Here is an 18,385-nt window from a genome sequence, read left to right on the forward strand (position 1 = left end):
CCTAAAACTAAAATTCACAAGCATGGTTAGGATTACCCAATAATGACAGCTCCCTTGGGATTTATGATTCTTTATAATCCTAGGAAGTTATAGCTATTATTATTATAGCTAAATTGTAGGCCAGAGAACCAAGGCTCAAAGAATTTAACATTGAGGGTCCCACATTTAAGAACTTCTTGGAACTGTGAATTTCTTGAACCCATATACTTAAAAATAAATAAATCTGGGAAGGAAGGAAGCTGATATAAGTTAAGAAAGTTAAAGAAAAAAAAAAAGGAATCAACTACCGTCAACATTGCCGACATTTCTTTAAAGATATAGACAGGATCACTGTTGAGTTCTTAAAAAATACAACAGATTTATCTAAAAGCCACTTCATTATCTTGATTTTTCTAATTGCAAGGATCTGTTTAGTCATTGGACTGGTGTCCGGGTACCAGGAATGAGGTAACTAGGCCAACCCACATATGCAGGCAGTGGTAAAGCTGGGTGTCTCACCGGTGGTACTCTGACCGAGGTCCATAGGGAGGCCCTCAGGGTAATTACAGGTGAGAAGCCTTGAGGAGACATCTGCACCGGTGGCCTGCAATGAATCTATCTTGCTCTCCGCCCCCTTATCTGCCAATGGGGCAAGACAGCCCACCCAGCAGCCTCACCCGCATTACTGTTGTCCTAGCCTGAGAGGAGACAGGGCAAGTGTTTAAAAAGTGCAGGAGGGCACAGGTAACCCTAACACAGGGCTGGCAACACACTAATTCTCAAGTGTGTGGTGCGCACATAGCTCTGTGTTTTATTTTTAAGCTCCATATAGTTACCTATGTTGTATGTCTATGTTTGCACGCTTCAAATGTTATGGAACAACATTTAGAACTGCTACAGAAATTTGGAGTCTTACTGAAATATTTTTCATTTATGGCACACGTTCAGATCCTGATGAAGTTTACTGAATTAACATGTAGCTACATGTAACAAATAATTCTTATCAAATCAAGATATAATTTTGTTATAATTTGACACAGAAAATTATTAATTTGTAATACATTTATTTGTGACTGCTTAAAAGAATCTGGATAGTTATTGTTTTACAATATTATTATTTTTTTATTTCAAGTAGGCTCTAAGCCCAATGCGGGGTTTGAACTCGCGACCCCAAGATCAAATGTCAGAGTGGCATGCTCTACTGACTGAGTCAGCCAGTACAATAACTGCCCCTACAATATTGCTATTATTATTATTATTACTATTATTTTTCAATGCCAGTGCTGTAATTTTTAACTTAAAAAAATTATGATTTCCAAAACTTTGAGTTGAACTCCGGCATTTCCCAAGGATGAAAACTCCATTTTAAGAAGTTCTTCTGAGGATATTTTCAATTAAGTATTATACAGATACTATTTACATTTTTGGTTTTTCCTGAAAGTCCTACTAGAAAAGACTGTTCTAACCGGATGATGTAAAATAACAACTCCACAAGGTAGAAGATAAATTCTGTGAGAACTTCAGGAAAGGTACATCTTGGCTTCCATTACTATACTGTTTTTACAGACATTTTCGTTATGGGTGGAGAAAATTTGAAAAACAACATAAGCACACACACATTTATTTATCCTAAAGAATTCATAAAGGAAAGGACAGCACAGTCTGTTTCCTGTCACTGTTCAATATGATCACTTTTTTTTTTTTAAATCAAGTACTAACAGTAATTTGCTAATTTCTTTTTAGAGAACCCATTTCTTTTGAGTGACCTAGGTTATATCACCTCGTCTACAAAAATAAGAGAAGTATTATTACTATTTTAATAATTATTATTTGGCCATTTTGGATTTAGAAATATATCTGTATCTAGTAAATAAGCTAATTAAATTAATTGTAACCCTCCTCCTCACTCATCACAGCTTTCACACACAGACAGCCTCTCACTTGGGAAAGGGTAATAAGTTGTTTTTTTCTTTTAAGGTATTATCAGTTTAGCCAAAGGTTCTCAAAATGTGATCCGAAAATGGGCAGAGTCAACAGCCCTGAGAATTTGCTGGAAATGCAAATTCCAAAATCCCACCCACACCTTCTTCTTTTGTACAAGAAACATGAGGGGACCCAGCTGGAGGATTCTGATGTAGCCCAGAGCTTAAGAACCACTGACCCAGGCAACAGAATACATTTCCTTCCTCCTTTCAAAGTTAGAATTTCTCTCCACTTCATAAAACCTAGTATGCAAAGGCCCTAAATGCAGAGCCCCATTCATGAGGCACTTGCGCTGGACAGCCACCAGCTGCCCACAGTGATGGTACCAACCTCAGTGGCGGTGGTCTCCCCATCGGCCGCGGTGTCTGTGCGCTCACTGTCGGTCTATTGATCACAGACGTGACCAGGGTCCAGGAGGAAGGCAGGAAGAGAAAACAAACCCATTTGATCAAATAGGGCATGGCACAGGTCAAACAGTTCACTCTCTCTGTAATGTGTATCAAACTACCTTCCCACAAGAATGCAGGTTTCAAGCAAGAGCAAAAGAAAGACCGGAACTGGGTTTCATCAGCAGAGCCCCTCGGAGGAAGACCAGTGGCTCACAGCCTGCGGGAACCACAGGAACTGTGTTAGCCAAGCTGACTCGTCTAGTTTCATGTCTCAGGAAAACCAAATTGTCATTCTTTCCCCCGCTTTTAACTAAAACCCCGAGAAAGATCTCTTAAAAACGTGTAATGCAAATAAAATCAATGTTTATATATGTTTGCGATTCTACTAATATGTCACATTTGAAAGGTAAATTAAAATTAAAAGCTACTGTAACAGTCACTGGACTTTCAGCCCCTCATTTATAACATGTTGGTAATTTACACCCATTTATGACCATCAGGCTGTCTGCATTACCTATTACTTATAAAAAGCACATGCCAGTGACTCACAGGCATTATGTTTTGTATGTGAAAAGTATAACTCAGTTTCCAAGTAGCAGTGTTAATTCGATTTTTTACAGACTAACTGTTGTGTTTATTTTGCCCCACCCTCCAATATAAAGAAGTATATCAAAGTAGGTATTTAAACATCTATTTCCAAAATAACCATCCAAATGAAGCAAATTATAATACTAATAAAAAAAATGGAGAGAGGGAGAGAGAGAGAGAGAGAGAGACATCTACTTGTAAACAAATAAAACAAAGCACAGCATTTGACAGAGCCTAAGTTTTTAAGGGGGAATTATAATAGTCATTTCAGGACTGGGTTTTTAAGCTGTTTCGTAGAGATTTACGGTTTAAAACAGAAACTTATTTTCTTTGGCGTACAACAGAACCACAGCCATCACAGATGGGACATTTAAATGCTGTAATATATTATAAGCTGACTTTCCCTCCGTAATAGATTATAAACTGACTTTCCCTCCGTAAATGTCAACTAATCACTAATAAAATTCCCTTGAGCAAAGATACGCGATGAATATTTTGAAAACAAAAATAAAAACTGGGAGCTGTAAGCTTGTGAACCTGCCTCTTCAGATTCTCTTTCAATCCTAACAACAAGGAATTTCAGGAAGGAGCCTGGAACAGGGATGGTCATTATCAACTTAACTCTGGTTGGGCGGATTTCTTGGCGCTATCCCGAATTTCTTTTATATGTTCCTGAAAGGAAATACATTGAAATTCATGTTTGGCATGTACACCTGAGGGGGTCAGTGATCATGCCTAAGTAGAACCTAATTTTCAGGAGTTTGGTAAAGAGTGTGTGCGGACACACTTTCATGACCTGACGACCACCTTCACAACATCTGGTGGGGGGCGGGGAGGAGTGGCTAGTAATTTTCTTGTAAGGGTGATCATTGCTCCGGTGTTAGCATGGCTTCCCCGGCTGACAGCCTAGGGAATGGCCAATGTGACATAGGGGGAGAGAGACAGGTTATTGTTCAAGTGTATAATAATATGAAGAAGCTTTAGGCTTTCAAGAATAAATAGGAATGACTGGCGCTTGTGTGCTAACTGGTTTTGTGCAACACTTCCAAGCTGCTTGAAAGTATTTCTCCTCTTACATAATAATCTCCCTTGGGGCTTGAAAATCTACTGGAGCATCTTGGCTTTAGATTACAGCCCTGGTTAAGAGTGAAGACTCTGATGTCAGGCTGACATGAGCTCAAATCCTTGCTATTGAAATCTGTGACACACTGGACATGTTTCATGTTTTAATCCCCATTTCCTTCCAGCAAAATGGAGAAAAAAAATAACAGCCTTAACTGTATCAGGTAATGGATATTAAGTGCTTTCTACAAGGCCTGACACACGCAGACCCAAAAGTGCCTATAATAACTGTTGTATATTGACATTATTATAATATTGTAATATTATATAATTATATAATAATTATTACTACCATTTTTTCTAGCTATACGAAAAAACAGCCTAGACCGTATCTCAACTCCCTTAAATTCTTCCTGAGCATGTAGTCGGTTATTCAACAAATATAGTGCATGATCAATAAATAGTTAATGAAGAAAGGCTGAAAAACGTAGCTTTTACAGCAAAAGTAGCTTTTTATATATTATTTATATAATATACTACGACTAAACAAAGCTACGAAATGTGTAACGGGTCACGAACTGTCATACGGTTCTGTGTCTACACAAATTAAAATGTCAAAAATCAGTTGACTATTTTGCCTCCAAATTTGAATCTTTTTTGTTTTATGAAAATATTCCTCACAAATTGACACATAAAGACTAATGGTGATTCTGTGGTATGGCGAGCTAAATTCAGCTTATGTTTCTTGACAGATGATTTAATATTCTGTGCCCCCTGTTATGTGACCATTCTTGAAGGTACAAAAGAAAAAAAAATATTATTGATCAGCAGCTTTATAAGTTTGAAATCATTCTGCCTTTCTACACTGGGTTTCCCTCTTGAGAAAGGTTGGGACTAATTAAGTCACTCCCATACATGAGAAATCTAAGTAGTGATGATAAAATATTTGAAAAGAATTACATTCATTCGTGATTTAGCGATTCTTACAAAATGAACGTGACAGAGCTAAACCGTATGTTACATGAAGTCACCCCGTTTAGCTGCCAAAGTGCTTGAAGCCTAGAGAATAAAAGAGGCCATGTCAACAATTTTTTTTTTTTTAAATGGAACGACCTACATAGGAGTCCTCCAGCTCAGCCTGAACTAGAGAGCATAGCTTTTAACACTTGAGGTTAAGAGACGACACTGAACAGATGGCCACACGCGAGGTCTCGCGTTAGGAGAGCTGTCATGGGTGACCAGGGATGCAGAGGAGGGGGAGACCGCGGCGGCCAGAGCTGGCTCAGGGTCTCAGAGCTTTGCAGTAACAGGGAGAGTTAGCGGCTGGGAAGCTCCAGTCACGTGGTCACTGGCTTGCATCGGGTAACTGCTGTGATTTGTTTTGCTGATGTAATGCAGACATGCCCCAATTTAACATTAATTTTCATGCACTGATTACAACAAGATGTATACCCAGGATTAGGCACAAGATCTGTGTGGTTTGCTACAGAAAAGTTCAGTTATTTAGAATTCAGAAAAGCAGCAAATGGCCATCTTTTTGCTTTATGTTGGCTAGATGACTCACTCCACTGCTAAAGGAAAACTACACGTCCAGGTTGGAAACCAGCTAATCCTACGGTCTTTGTAGATAATCTTGTGTTCTTCAGGTTGTACGTTCTAGTCCCACGTTATGCAATCACCTTGCTCTTGTGAGAAATGGCGATATTAAAGCCTAGGATTCCTTCTCTTAAAATATTTTTCATGTATGAAAATGGTTTTATAGTAAATATATAAAATCACAGAGACTTTGGAGCGAAGTCATACGACCCAAGAACCTTGCAAAGGGCTTTAATGCAGCATCAAATTGAAAAGGGCAAACTTTTATTTGAAGTATCTGCGAGACCATTCCCATTTTTCTTCCTCCTGCTGCTAAGAAATGGTCATAATCTCACTAAATATAGACACTTACACACCCTCACAATTCTATACACCCACAGGTGCAGCTCAAATTATGATTCCTGGCTGAGTTGAAAAATGAATAGACTTTTCTTTTTTTTTTTTTTAGTGTTGCTTTGACTTTGTCACCTTTTTTTTTTTTTTAATGCTGGAAGTACTGGGCTTGTCTCCTGCCACAAAAAGCCTTGTTTTGTGAGAACAGAAGAGCTGGAAGGGCCTGGGGAGTTGTGGGCAGGAGGGTAGGCAACAGCCTGGCCCTCTGTCGGCTGCCTCTGTTCTTTTCCCCTGCGCTCTGTCTGAAGCGAACGGCTGGGCTCTTCACACATCAGGGGACTGGTGTGAAAGGAGAGCAGTTAAGAGGAAAAGCTACCAACGACCACGTCAACTCACCCACTGGCTCAGATGAGGGACGGGAGACGGACAGGTGGCATGTCTTCTCAGAAAGAGGCTGACGGCCCCATCCTCTCCCCACTGAGCACATGCCTGGCCGAGAGCCGCAGGGACCTAGCCAGCTCTCCTGACCTTTCCAGACTGTCTGTGAGTGTGTGGATTTTTTGGCTCAAGCTGGAGTTGAGGGGAAAACTGCCATCCAACATACGCGTTAGCCCTGTCAGGACTGAGGAACTTCCAGCCCATTTTTACAGCAAGCAGACATCTTCCAGGAGCCTTTTCCCGACTGTGTTTGAAGACTGCTGTTCTATCTCTGGTCCTCTGTGTGGCCCTTCCAATGACTGGGGTCACATGGGCCTGTTCATCTACTCAAGCATTTTTCCTGACACAACACACCCTTGGGATCTGGCTCACCTCCACGAGAACAGAGACAATGTGGGGACGTTTCACGATCTCCAAGGAAGAGAGGCATCGGGAGTTGGGGGAAGCTACCCACATGGTAGCTGGTCCTTTGGCTGGTCATTCCACCTTGCCGTGAGGGTCGTTTATCCACTGGTATCAGCGCTACAGACGTACCATGATGCCAGGATGCATTTTGGGAACGCTCCATCAGTCTGGGTCAAACTTTTTTCTTGGTCTTCTATGTCCCTTTCCTTTAGGAACTAGCAACTGACCAGACCTTTAACCTAACCCTGATTTTTAACGCAGCTAATGGGTTCTTAAAAACAGACTTCCGAGTCCTTCATCACGCGTAGAATTCAGCGGGCTGGACGCAGCCTGCTCTGTCCACATGGTGTTGTGCCTAACCCGGGGGCCGGGGTGGGGGGGAACGACTCCCCAACACACAGAAACCTCTCACATGTCGGCACAGACAATAAATGAGGCTCTGAAAGTAGGACCACTATGGCAGTAGGCGCCTAACATTGTTTCGGACCAAAGCCCCGACCACGACAGGGAAGTGTGTTCTATGCCGAGGTACACACCTCTTCCTCTGAACTGTCACTCGGGTCATTGTCTAGTGAGGCACTCAAGGAGGCCGCCTTGGGCTCCAGGTAGCAGAGGCACATAGCCAGAGGGAAGGAGAGAGTGAGGGCATATGGCACTGAGAAGGAGGCGGAGAGCAGAAAGAAAAAGATGAAGAGGAAACAGGGCACAAGGGAGGGCGAGCGGATCGGGAGGTAATGCTGCAGGCTCTGGGGGAGGAGGTTGGTTTCCGACAGGTTGGGGAAAGAGAGGTACCCATCGTCATCGAGAAGAGATGGGAATGACTCCGGGAGCTGCAGGGAGAAGGAAAACAGGGTGGTCCCTTTGCCAGTTTGCTGTTTGTAGCTAAAAGCCACATCTTGGTCCCCTAAGGACGGCTTCCCTTTGGGGTCAGAGTCCATGGCGGGCTCTCCGAGCACACGCACAGTGCCTCTGGCAGCCTCCAAGTCCGGGGCTTGGCGCTCATTCTCCTTACACCTCCTTCGGAGCCCTGGGGGGGATGCGGGGGGACGATGGGCTGATGGGGGGGACAGGGGACATGAGTCAGTGCCAAGCCCAGGTGACTGATGTGAAAGAGACAGAGAGAGACAGAAAGCAGCAAACAGAGGTGCAAAAGGACAAAAAGAAAACTGCAATTAGTTAATTTTCTTATGGGTATCAATATAAAATTGTAAAACAAGAATTTTAGCTCTAGGGTTGTTTGCACTTAAAAGTATTCAAGCTGCATGCCAAGGCTGCCACGAACGGCTACCATTTTCCCATTAGACTGTCAAATACAGGGTGGGCTTTTTTATAAAGTCAGAACAGAAGATTGCGGTGGGCAATCTCAAAATCTACGTTTCACACCATCTAGCAAGTTTGTTTAGACCAACAACTCCAGAAAGTTGTAGGGTTTTGAGAGCAAATAGAACCCTCTGAGAACTTAAAATCAAGACTTTCAATAACATCTCCTGATCTCCAGCTAACAGATCTGTTACTCTAGTTTGGTTGGATTAAAAAATAAATAAAAATGGATCCAAATTTTGATTATTAAAAAAAAGTTTGGTGTTACCTTTCCTTGCTTAGTCAATTATATCCCAAACGGGGGTTTCCGAATTGAGAAGTTTCTGGCCCCACTCCCATCTGATAAGCTGTGCCACTCAGGGAAGTCCACAACTAGCATTTTAGGAACTCAGCTCCCCGAAGAAGTGAGGTTCCTTTGAAAACGTCTACTTTGGCTCCTTTCTCCATGATGTAAACGTAACTTAAACTCAAACAAGGGTTTCAACAAGCTAACTAGCAAAAAGAATGTGCTTTCTTGTGATATGGCTTGTGAGCATTTAGTTTGTATTATTTGTGGTCCATAAATAAGAGGTACAGTTTCCCAGTCTTCTGGTTTTTCTGAGCAAGTAATCACCATATTTAACTCTCCTGGTTTGAAGCCATCACAGAATGATGGAGGCAGCCATTGCCACAAAAGTGCTCCTGGTGAGCTCAGGCTTCTGGAGGGAAAGAGAGGCTCTTTCCATCCTCTCTGGCCCCGGCAGCCTCTCTGACCACAGCCCATTTCCTTTGCAGGTGGTGGGAGGTTGCTGAGCATGCGGGGAAGAAGAGAAGCCAGCAAGCTCCAAACAGGACCTGGCACAGCTCGGAAGCCGCTGCAGCCTCAGGAGTTCAATTCAAGGTCACACGGAGTCTGAAGGTAGACTTCCGCTGCTCTCTGGGACCTGCTGCATGGGTGATGTGGGTTATGTGTGGGCATGAGCACGTACACGGGTGGTTTGCCCAGAGAGTCGCTAGCGTGGCAATTACCCCCACCCTGCTTTGTAGCTCTCAATCCTGACTTGGTAAATATCAAGACAGAGGGTTAGAACATGCACAGAGAAAACTTATTGTGGATATGCTAGAATTTAGGAGTGTCTCTTTTTAGGTCTTAGGCACGTACGTCTCTTCTCAATCCTCGCATTTAACATTAAGTATTGTGTTTTAAATGCGACCCTGCACACATCTCATTCAACAGAGAATAATATAAAAGTTACAAGCCGACTCCTGCGTGCACGCTATTGTTCCCCTGGTGGTGGACGGCTGCATAGTCACCTGGGGTGATCATTAACCTGGGAAACAGGCCTCCTCTCAGAGGTATCTAGGGGACCAGTCTTTTAAGACCTATTTTCAGTGATACACTTTCATTTTGGTTAAAAAATGAGTACCCTCTTTGTTACTTTTTGAAGATGGAGAAGAATAAAATAAAGGTTTAATTTTCCATGCTGCTTATTCAAGTGGTTTTTAAAAGACAGCTGTGTACCATGTAAAACGAAGCCAGCCATCGACCCTACCTGGGCCAGGGCTGGGCCACAGCCCTTCTGCAGGCATCTGGGTCAAAGAGCTGGCTTCTCAGAGATTCAGACAATGAGAGTCAGGGTTTTTTGTCTTTTTATTTTCCCATGCCGTAAGTGGCAAAAGTGATGGTGGTTTAGTGCTTATTTTATGTAAGTGGGGGGCTTTTCAAATTAAATAAAGAGACTTCCTAGGTCTATTTTTTGAGCCAACTAAAAGCCATTTCCTTTAACGTGCCACTTTAATCACAGTTACGCATCCATGAGAATTGTCAGTTGGCATGGGTGATTTCAGGGAAGTGTGGAAATCATTTGCTTTTCAGGCAGACAACACTTTTCCTTATTTCCTATTTAAAAGCTGCCTTGACTTAACTGGAAAATAAGAGTGTAAAAACAAAATTTGGAACAAAGTCATGTTTTCCCAGCAAAAATGATTCAAATATCCTTGCTGGCATGTCCTACCCTGTTCTTGTGTTTGGCAAATAAATTATCTTCTCACAACACAGTGGGTAGTGTTTTATGTGGAATATTCGGACATTAACTACACAGTGTTGTGGAGCTACCCTTCACTGCATAGCTCTTATCAAAAGGAGCATTTTTATTTTGAGCCCCAGGTAAGTCCTTGCCACATAAATCTATATTTAAGAAATAATATTGATATAGGAAAAGAACACACTGAGTCAAATCTAGGCAAGTTTTAGCATAACCAGTGAGTTTTATAGCATTTTTATTCTGGTATTTCTTTTTACTCTGTACATTCCAGGAGCCAATCTGCTTTATCCATTATCATCACATATTAATCTCCCAATATAGTTTTTTCTTTCCTTTTTTTTTTTTTTAACTTTTAGGGAGCTGTTGTGCTACTTATAAAACCCTGTACCAGAAGTAAGCTGTCTATGCCTTTTCTGACTGCCATTTTTCCGAAAAGTTGCTTTATAGTGCCAGATTACTGGAAATAAACGTACTGTAAAAATAAATAAATAAATAAATAAATAAATACTGGGATGAAATGAAGCTTATAAATTTGATGAAGAAAACACCTTGGAGAAATTGCTGCGAAACTCACTTTCCATCTTCCCTTGTGATGTTCTGCTTTAATATCTCTCTTCAAAACATGTCTGCTCGCTACTTTGATAATTAGATTATAATCCTAGACTAAGAGAGGAAATAGTGTATAAATACACGGGCTATGGTCACTCAGTCTTGCAATCAGAAGAATGGCAATGTGATTACTGTATATCTGGAAAAATATACAGTACTTGGGGAGGAGAATGGGGCCAGAAACAAAGAAAACAGTTTTAGTGATAGTTCTGAAATGGGAGCCCAAACAGAAAAGTGTCATATGGCACTAAATGCATTTTTAAGATATACAGACAGGACAGCTGTTGAAAGTCTTACATAGCACATCAGTAAAATAAAAATTTTCAAGTTAAGAAAGAATTTTTCAGAAGAAAAATGGCGACAAGAGGAAATCAGAATTTAAAAATTGATAATATGAATGTGACTAATGCTGAAATATGAACTACCCTACGTTGTTTTTTCGTTTTTATTTTTGTTTTTGTTTTTTTTAAGAAGGCTCTGCGCCCAGAGTGGAGCCCAAGATCCTGAGATCAAGACCTGAGTTGAAATCAAGTTAGCTGCTTAACCGACTGAGCCACCCAGGCACCCTGAATTACCTTAAATTTTAACACATTTCTGGTTTATATCCTCAGAATTATTAGTTGTTCAAGGTCTAAGCACATTACCCTAAGTCTTAACACTTTCCTGGTTTATATCCTCGGAATTATTAGTTCTTCTAAGCAAGCGCTAGGAGGGAGCCTGGGAGATGTACCTTTCCCTCGTGCCGTACTGCCGCGACCGGCGTGACTTCTTCCGCCTTTTTCCGTCTGTCCTCTTCCTCGTCCCGTTCCTCCTCGGTCTTTTTCTCGGGAGTCACAGTGGTGATCAAGTTGGTCTGAGAGATGCCCTTTGTTGTGGCGTACTGGCCAGTACCAACCTCTGCAGCAGACACAGAATCCTTCATGTATATTTCATGGTTTTCATTCACTGACGCTAAAAGCAAATACAATGGAAGGAAAACGTCTGAAATAGTTAAGGAAGGAGGCAGAAGAACACCACTGGTTGTCCTGTTATGGAAAAAAGGACCCCTACCCACATCTGTCAGAAAAGGCAAGTCAGCGCTGCAGGTACCTGCATCTAAGCACAGGCAGAGACTTGTCTCTCGGAAGCTTCTTGACCAGTGTTTTAAAATGACTTAAAGGCTGCTCGCTGGAAGCCGTCGAAATAACTCTGGGGCTCCCTGGTGAGGCGGAATATGAGCGCTGATGTGGTGGAGGGCTGGGAGGCTGGGCTTCTGCCAGCCTGTCACCCCGCAGAGTAACTGGCTGGATGCCGGCGCCAAGCACTAGTGGCCAGTCCCACTACTAACAGCGGAATTTGCAGTGGACAACTGCTGCCATCCACTTGACTTTGGACATATCTTTGGGAAGTGCCATTCACCAAGGAGCACTGAATTGGGTTTTTCAATTACTGTTATTAATAATGGTTAAGGAGTCCATCACTCCTACAATCTTTCTTTGGAAAGACAGTACAGTCTGGATGGCAACTCCTTTCAGCTGAAGTGCAGAAATGTTTTAATTTCTACTGCACTTTCAACAGACTACCATGATATGCATAGACTTATTCATCTCTGATATTTTGGGATGATAAGACAAATGGTGCTAATGAAATTCATGCAAATGTAAAGCATGCCAACATAAAAGATATAAGACACAGCCTTCCATCCCAGCTAAAATGTCTTAGTGAAAGATGCTTAATTTGGTTACATTTTTAAAGCCGGGTAAGCATTATTTTTGGTTTTAGATATATACAACTCATTTAAACTTACAAACGATGCTTTTCAAATACACAGTAACTAACTGCGGGTAAAAGAGAATCAGCTTCACAGTTTAGGAAGTTTAAACTGTAAATGTAAGAAAATATTTCAAAATCCTTTTATATTAGCTAAACTGTCTCACAAAGAGAGCTTCACTAAGATATTTTATATTCCCTTATATTGATGAAAAAGCTGCCAGGAGAATCAAGTCCCCAAGGGGCCAGTAAGGCTGTTCTGTGTAAGATGCAACTTTGCAAAAAGCAACTGTGTTCCAACATGCAGCCACAGCGCCCAGCTCAGCAGCACAGAGAACATACTAGAACTGGCAGGACCCCAAAGAGTGAGAGACAAAACATACTAGCATCACTTTTGGGCAGGGAGGAAGAGACAGCATGGGATTAGTACATTTATTTCACAATTGTCTTCTGTCTTGTCAACAATCATTATCACACAAAAGGTCATGAGGAAAACGACATTAATGACAAATGTGTTCCTTTGGATACACATCATTCAACAAAGTAGATGATGTCTCAGGAAAAAAAAAAGTGTGATTTTACAAAAAGTTCCCCCCAACACTGCCTTATAGAACACACAGTTTTACAGAGATTCTCCAAAGCAGAAAGAAGAATAAATGGAACGAAGCACTAAGAAAAGCTTCAATGTTACAGCAAGTATTTCAGCTTCTTCAACCCGAAATGGTCCTAATAAACATTTTATTCCAAAAGTTTGGCTCCAAGTTAGATATTTCAAAAAGAAGTTGCTTCAAAAAGAAGCAACTACTGGAAGATACAGAATGGTAATCAAATTCCTAGGCCAGCTCACAAAAGCCTAGAAGAATAATTATGCATATAATTATTATGACACCTATCAAGAAGGCTGTCACACCTGTCTCATTCACTGTTTGTGAATGGCCTTGCTCCCATTTTATAGGTGATGACTAAAACCGAGACCTGGGGAGTCTAAACCATTCTCTAACCGCTACACAGATAGACTTCAGTCCGGATTTACCGACCAGGGAAGTGTGTGTTCATGTCACTAGTAACATACGTGATTCAGCTCTAATGATACAATTTTGACTTCTTCTACAGACTGTTTTGAAATATCTCATTAGAAAAAATGCAAACTTCTCAAACAGGAGATTCAGGGAGCACATCACCCCAGGAGCCATACTGTGAAAGGAAGAGAGAACTGGACTACGAGGCGTGGTGGCAAAAAAGGTGAGGACGAAGGCGATCCCACATATTTATAACTTTTCATTATTTTTCCTGTTTTTGTTATTTTATGTTTTTTATTATTCAAATTGTACACACGCTAGACACGTCTAATTCCTTTTAAATCCACGGAATAGGTCTTCTGTAGAACAACTAATCTCTAGGTGCTTGGAATGAGAAACCAGAGATTTGGCCATGGCTCATTTTCTAAGTATTATTATAGTAGTAGTAGTAGCAGCAGCAGTAGTACAGCTGCCATGTGTTGTAGCTGCTATTGTGCGTAACTACAGACAGCAATACGAAACTGTCGCATACGACAAAAATCCATGGGACTCACAATTATGTCATTCCTTAGAACTGTGATTTCAGTAATTCTCCCCTTGCTGAACTTGCAATTTGACTTCATAGTGGAGAACATTTACACAGCAATGCTCTCCCAGTCCATCCGTGGTAGTAATTAATATTAACCAGGAGGACTCAACTTGGAGCCCTTGGATCTATTATTATCTGAACGTCATCCTTTCTATCAGCTATCATGCACTGACTGGTAACAGTCACGTTTTATCCATAAAAATTTTGTAGAAACAGACACAGTCCCTCTTCTGAAACAAACTGACTATAACAAACCCGATAATCATTTCAGAACTGCTATTAAGTGAACCCAATTACTTACAGAGTATGTGGCAACTATATTCAGGATGAGAGCATCTTTCTCCGAATTCGGGGTGCCGGCTTACGAAAGCTATGCTCTTCGTTCCCTTAGTACCATTCTTTTATGGAATTTTATAGAAGTCTCTCAATAACAGATATTAGACTCACCAAGGCACCTTTTTTTGTGAGGGTGGGGGTTAAAACGTGCCACTCAGCCGTGGACCGGTGAGTGCTTTTCACTTCATACTGTTCAAGAAGATCTGTGTTCACTGAAATCTTGTGATGGTTTCACACTCTTTCTGGGTAGCCATTTGGGATTCTTATTACAAAGGGCTTGTACGTAACGCCTACCTCCATCCAAACTGCGAGACATGGTATAGCGTTTGCTGGACGAGCGTTCGAAGTAGGGGGCAGGACGGTCTATCAACGCACTGGCTCTTCTTGTCTGGGCTTGTGTCCTGCCGCTGTAACGGAACTTGGAGCCTAAGGTCAGGAACTTCTTTGGAGGTGCTTCTGGTAACAACAGTCTAGAGATATTAAAGAAAAGATACCAGAGAGACCCATCAGTCAAACATAAAGAAAGCTACCTTCACTTTTTTAGTCAACAGTAAAGTGCTTTGTGTGCTAAAGGTTGAACACGTCACATGTTTGAAGAATGTGACTGTATAGGGGAAAAAATGTTCCCAGTGTGTATCAAGCAGGGAGTTGCAGAGAGGCTATACATATGATGGGGGTTGTATGTACAGTGGGGGACTACATGGACTGGAGTTCATCTCACACAACTGGGGAGCCTATGGTTCTATAAACCTGAAGAACAGTTGACGAGCTGACTTTAGTGAAGCAGAAGAGCGATAACTTGATATTTTATAGACACAAATCAGATAGTTTGAGTAAGTTAGTTAAGGAGTCCAGGGTTTTGAGAAATGACTGAAATAGTAGGGGACGGGCTAAATCCTTGAAGTGGACATCTTACAAAAAGGAAAAAGATACTAAAAGTAATAAAGAAAGTGGACCTAAGGCATATAAATATAAGACAAATGAAGGAAGATCCTTCAGTCCGAAGGTTTTAGGATTTCTTATCAAAAAATCTGGTGACCATGAACTGGAAGGAAAAGAAAGGACATGCTTCCACATTCTCCTTCCTAGCAGATTTTTACAATATAAGCGATTTCAATCATTCTTTTTTTTTTCCCATTAAAGTTGGTCAATCCATTAACATCTTAATTTCATTTTTTTTTCAGTGTTCTGAGATTGTTTATGCACCACACCCAGTGCTCCATGCAATATGTGCCCTCCTTAATGCCCACCCCCAGCCTCACCCATCCCCCCCACCGGCCTCCCCTCCAAAACCCTCAGCTTCTTTCTTGGAGTCCACAGTCTCTCAAGCTTCATCTCCCCCTCCAATTTCCCCCAATTCACTTTTCCTTTCCTTTTCCTCATGTCCTCTGCGTTATTCCTTATGCTCCACAAGTAAGTGAAACCATATGATAATTGACTTTCTCTGCCTGACATACTAATTCTTCTTTAGGAAGGAAAAAGAAAAGTCATCTTTACCCACCTGAAAAATGTATGGTGTTCAACACACACTTTCCACAAACGCTTGGCAGCTCGATGGTTTGGCAGCTTAAACCCAATGGTGCTTTCAAATTGTTCAAACTAAATTTTAAAAGACATCAAAAAGTAAAGTCAAATTTGCAATTATAAATAACATAAAAGCAAATAATTTGCAAAATCATGCTCCCCCCAAGTTTCCTTTATTCACAAAATCAAGGGCTATATGCAGAATTCTCTCTCTACAACTTCACTCATTAAAAACAAAAACAAAAACAAAAACCTTGTATCTATTCTCTTTAAAATGCTACAGACACAGACAACCACATAATGTGTGTAGTAAATGTTTTATGGACAAGTATGGATTTTATGAAAACTAAAGGAAAAAAGAAAGAGGATTATCTGGATTCCTTCCAGAGACCAATTTGTCCTGATCTCATTTTTAAGCCTTATTTTCATGATGTCTCTGTGACATCATGTCTTCAACTGGAATGTACGGGAATGAGCAAAATGTTTTTAGTGTTCTCAGGCTGACTTCTTCTCTCAGGATTTGGTCAGAGAATAGGTCTACCTCCTAGGTGTTTGATGACCTGGTATCAGATATTGCTGATTCTATTTCTGCATTCCCCTCTGGACTACCATGCTAACCACTAACATCTTTTGACAGTATATGTACGATCACAGACTGGGAAAACAGTTTCATATCTCGCAGCACGTACAACTCAGATGACTATCAGCCATTTGCTTTCTCAAAGTGAAATATCTGACTTCCTGAGTAATATATTTTAATATCATTATTGCAAATGTTTGGGATTTATTATTTTCTGAAGACAGTATGCATCAGGCCACCAGAGGGCAACCATTTTAAACAGTAAAAGCTTTCCAAAAGATAGAACCACCAGACTACTGATACAGTCAATAGAAAAAAAGTAATTCATGTAGCAAAGAACCCGGAGTGGGGTGGGGGGGCTATGCATGGCATATGAGAGAAAACTATGCTTGCCTTCTACTTCTTATTTGAGTGGGACTAGGGGCAGGTGGGGTTGAGGGGGAGAATGGGAAATACATCACAAGCTATTCCAACTACAATTGCCGTTCCCAATTTTGTGCTCACTCTGGATGTTCGTATGTAGTGGTAGTGGTTAACAATCACTATTGGCCAAGAGCCCCAGCCAGTCGACAAGCCAGGGTATTATGGATTGCGACTAACCCGTCCTCCGTTTATTCATCCTGCACCTAATATGGACCACACGCTCTGCTAAAGCCAGGCAGGGGTTTTAAAGATCAGCCAGCTTGGGGTGCCCGTGTGGCTCAGTCGTTACGCGTCTGCCTCCAGCTCAGGTCATGATCCTGGGGTCCTGGGATCAAGCCCTGCGTGGGGCTCCCTGCTCAGTGGGGAGCCTGCTTCTCTCTCTCTCACTACCCCTGCTTGCATTCTCTCTCTGGCTGTATCTCTTTCTGTCAGAAAAATAAAATTTTAAGGGGGAAAAAAAAAAGAGCAATTAACTTGCTCTCTGTTGCAAAAAGCTGGGACCATTTTCTTGCTGCTATCCTCCTTAGACCAAAGATGACAGAGGCTCCTCAAGTTCTGAATGTTCATCTCTCTCTCTGTGCTTTGTACCCATGTCTCGACCTCTTCAAAGCCTTTGTGGCACTGAAAATTTTTTCTCCTTCTTCTCAAGCCCATATGTCTATATATCTATCTATAGATCTACCTAAATATATATATAGATCTACCTATATATAGATATATCTACATCTGCCAAAAAAGAGGGGGGAAAGCCCAACTTTCTTTGAGCCTGCTTCTGCCTGAACCACAACCCCATCTCGCTCCTTGACAAATGTCAGAAGGCGCAGCTTTGGCTACTTCCCTCCCCACCTCATCGCGACCTAATGTACCACAGAAGGTGCTCCTACAACCCGCTCGAACCCTTCAGTGTCCCAGTGGGATCTGTCGAGTCTGATGCACTCTTCTTAGTTCTCAGCCCACATGCCTTCTCTGTAACATTTGGCCAGGCTGGTTTACCACGTACTCAGAATCTCATCTCCTTGTCGTTCGTGATGGCTCTTGTCTCTTCTCTTCTTTCTCTGGCTGCTTTTGTTCATCGGCCTGTGTTCTTCTGCCTACTCCTCCCTCAAAAATGGACGTTACCCAGAGTTTCTGTTTTAGAGTCTCTCTTTTCCTTTAACTTGCCTTGTTCTTTGGGTAATATATTTCATTCCCAAGGCCCTTAATAGAATGGATGCAGCTATTGACTCCTCCAGACCTCTATCTCTTTTTTTTTTTTTTTTTAATTTTATTTATTTATTTGTCAGAAAGAGAGAAGCAAGAGCGAGCACAGGAAGACAGAGTGGCAGGCAGAGGCAGAGGGAGAAGCAGGCTCCCTGCCAAGCAAGGAGCCCGATATGGGACTCGATCCCAGGACGCTGGGATCATGACCTGAGCTGAAGGCAGCTGCTTAACCAACTGAG

At 41.6% G+C, this 18,385-nt stretch overlaps 1 protein-coding gene across 27 annotated transcripts in view; it reads right to left on the reverse strand.

The window, feature by feature from the left end:
- The window catches only part of EPB41L3 (erythrocyte membrane protein band 4.1 like 3), a 175,654-nt gene that overhangs the window by 14,684 nt on the left and 142,585 nt on the right, over positions 1-18,385 (reverse strand). For 16 of the 27 annotated variants that reach the window (XM_032311355.1, XM_032311345.1, XM_032311350.1 and 13 more), the window contains exons 10-14: positions 15,921-16,018; positions 14,714-14,889; positions 11,457-11,677; positions 7,310-7,873; positions 2,293-2,346 (exon numbers count right to left, since the gene is read on the reverse strand). In XM_032311355.1, coding sequence (XP_032167246.1) covers positions 2,293-2,346; positions 7,310-7,873; positions 11,457-11,677; positions 14,714-14,889; positions 15,921-16,018 — 1,113 coding nt within the window. The remainder of the gene's footprint in view (positions 1-2,292; positions 2,347-7,309; positions 7,874-11,456; positions 11,678-14,713; positions 14,890-15,920; positions 16,019-18,385) is intronic. The other 11 variants (XM_032311356.1, XM_032311357.1, XM_032311358.1 and 8 more) reach the window with 4 other exon arrangements.

This window comes from Mustela erminea, chromosome 13, assembly GCF_009829155.1.
Source record: "Mustela erminea isolate mMusErm1 chromosome 13, mMusErm1.Pri, whole genome shotgun sequence".
NCBI lineage: Eukaryota > Metazoa > Chordata > Mammalia > Carnivora > Mustelidae > Mustela > Mustela erminea.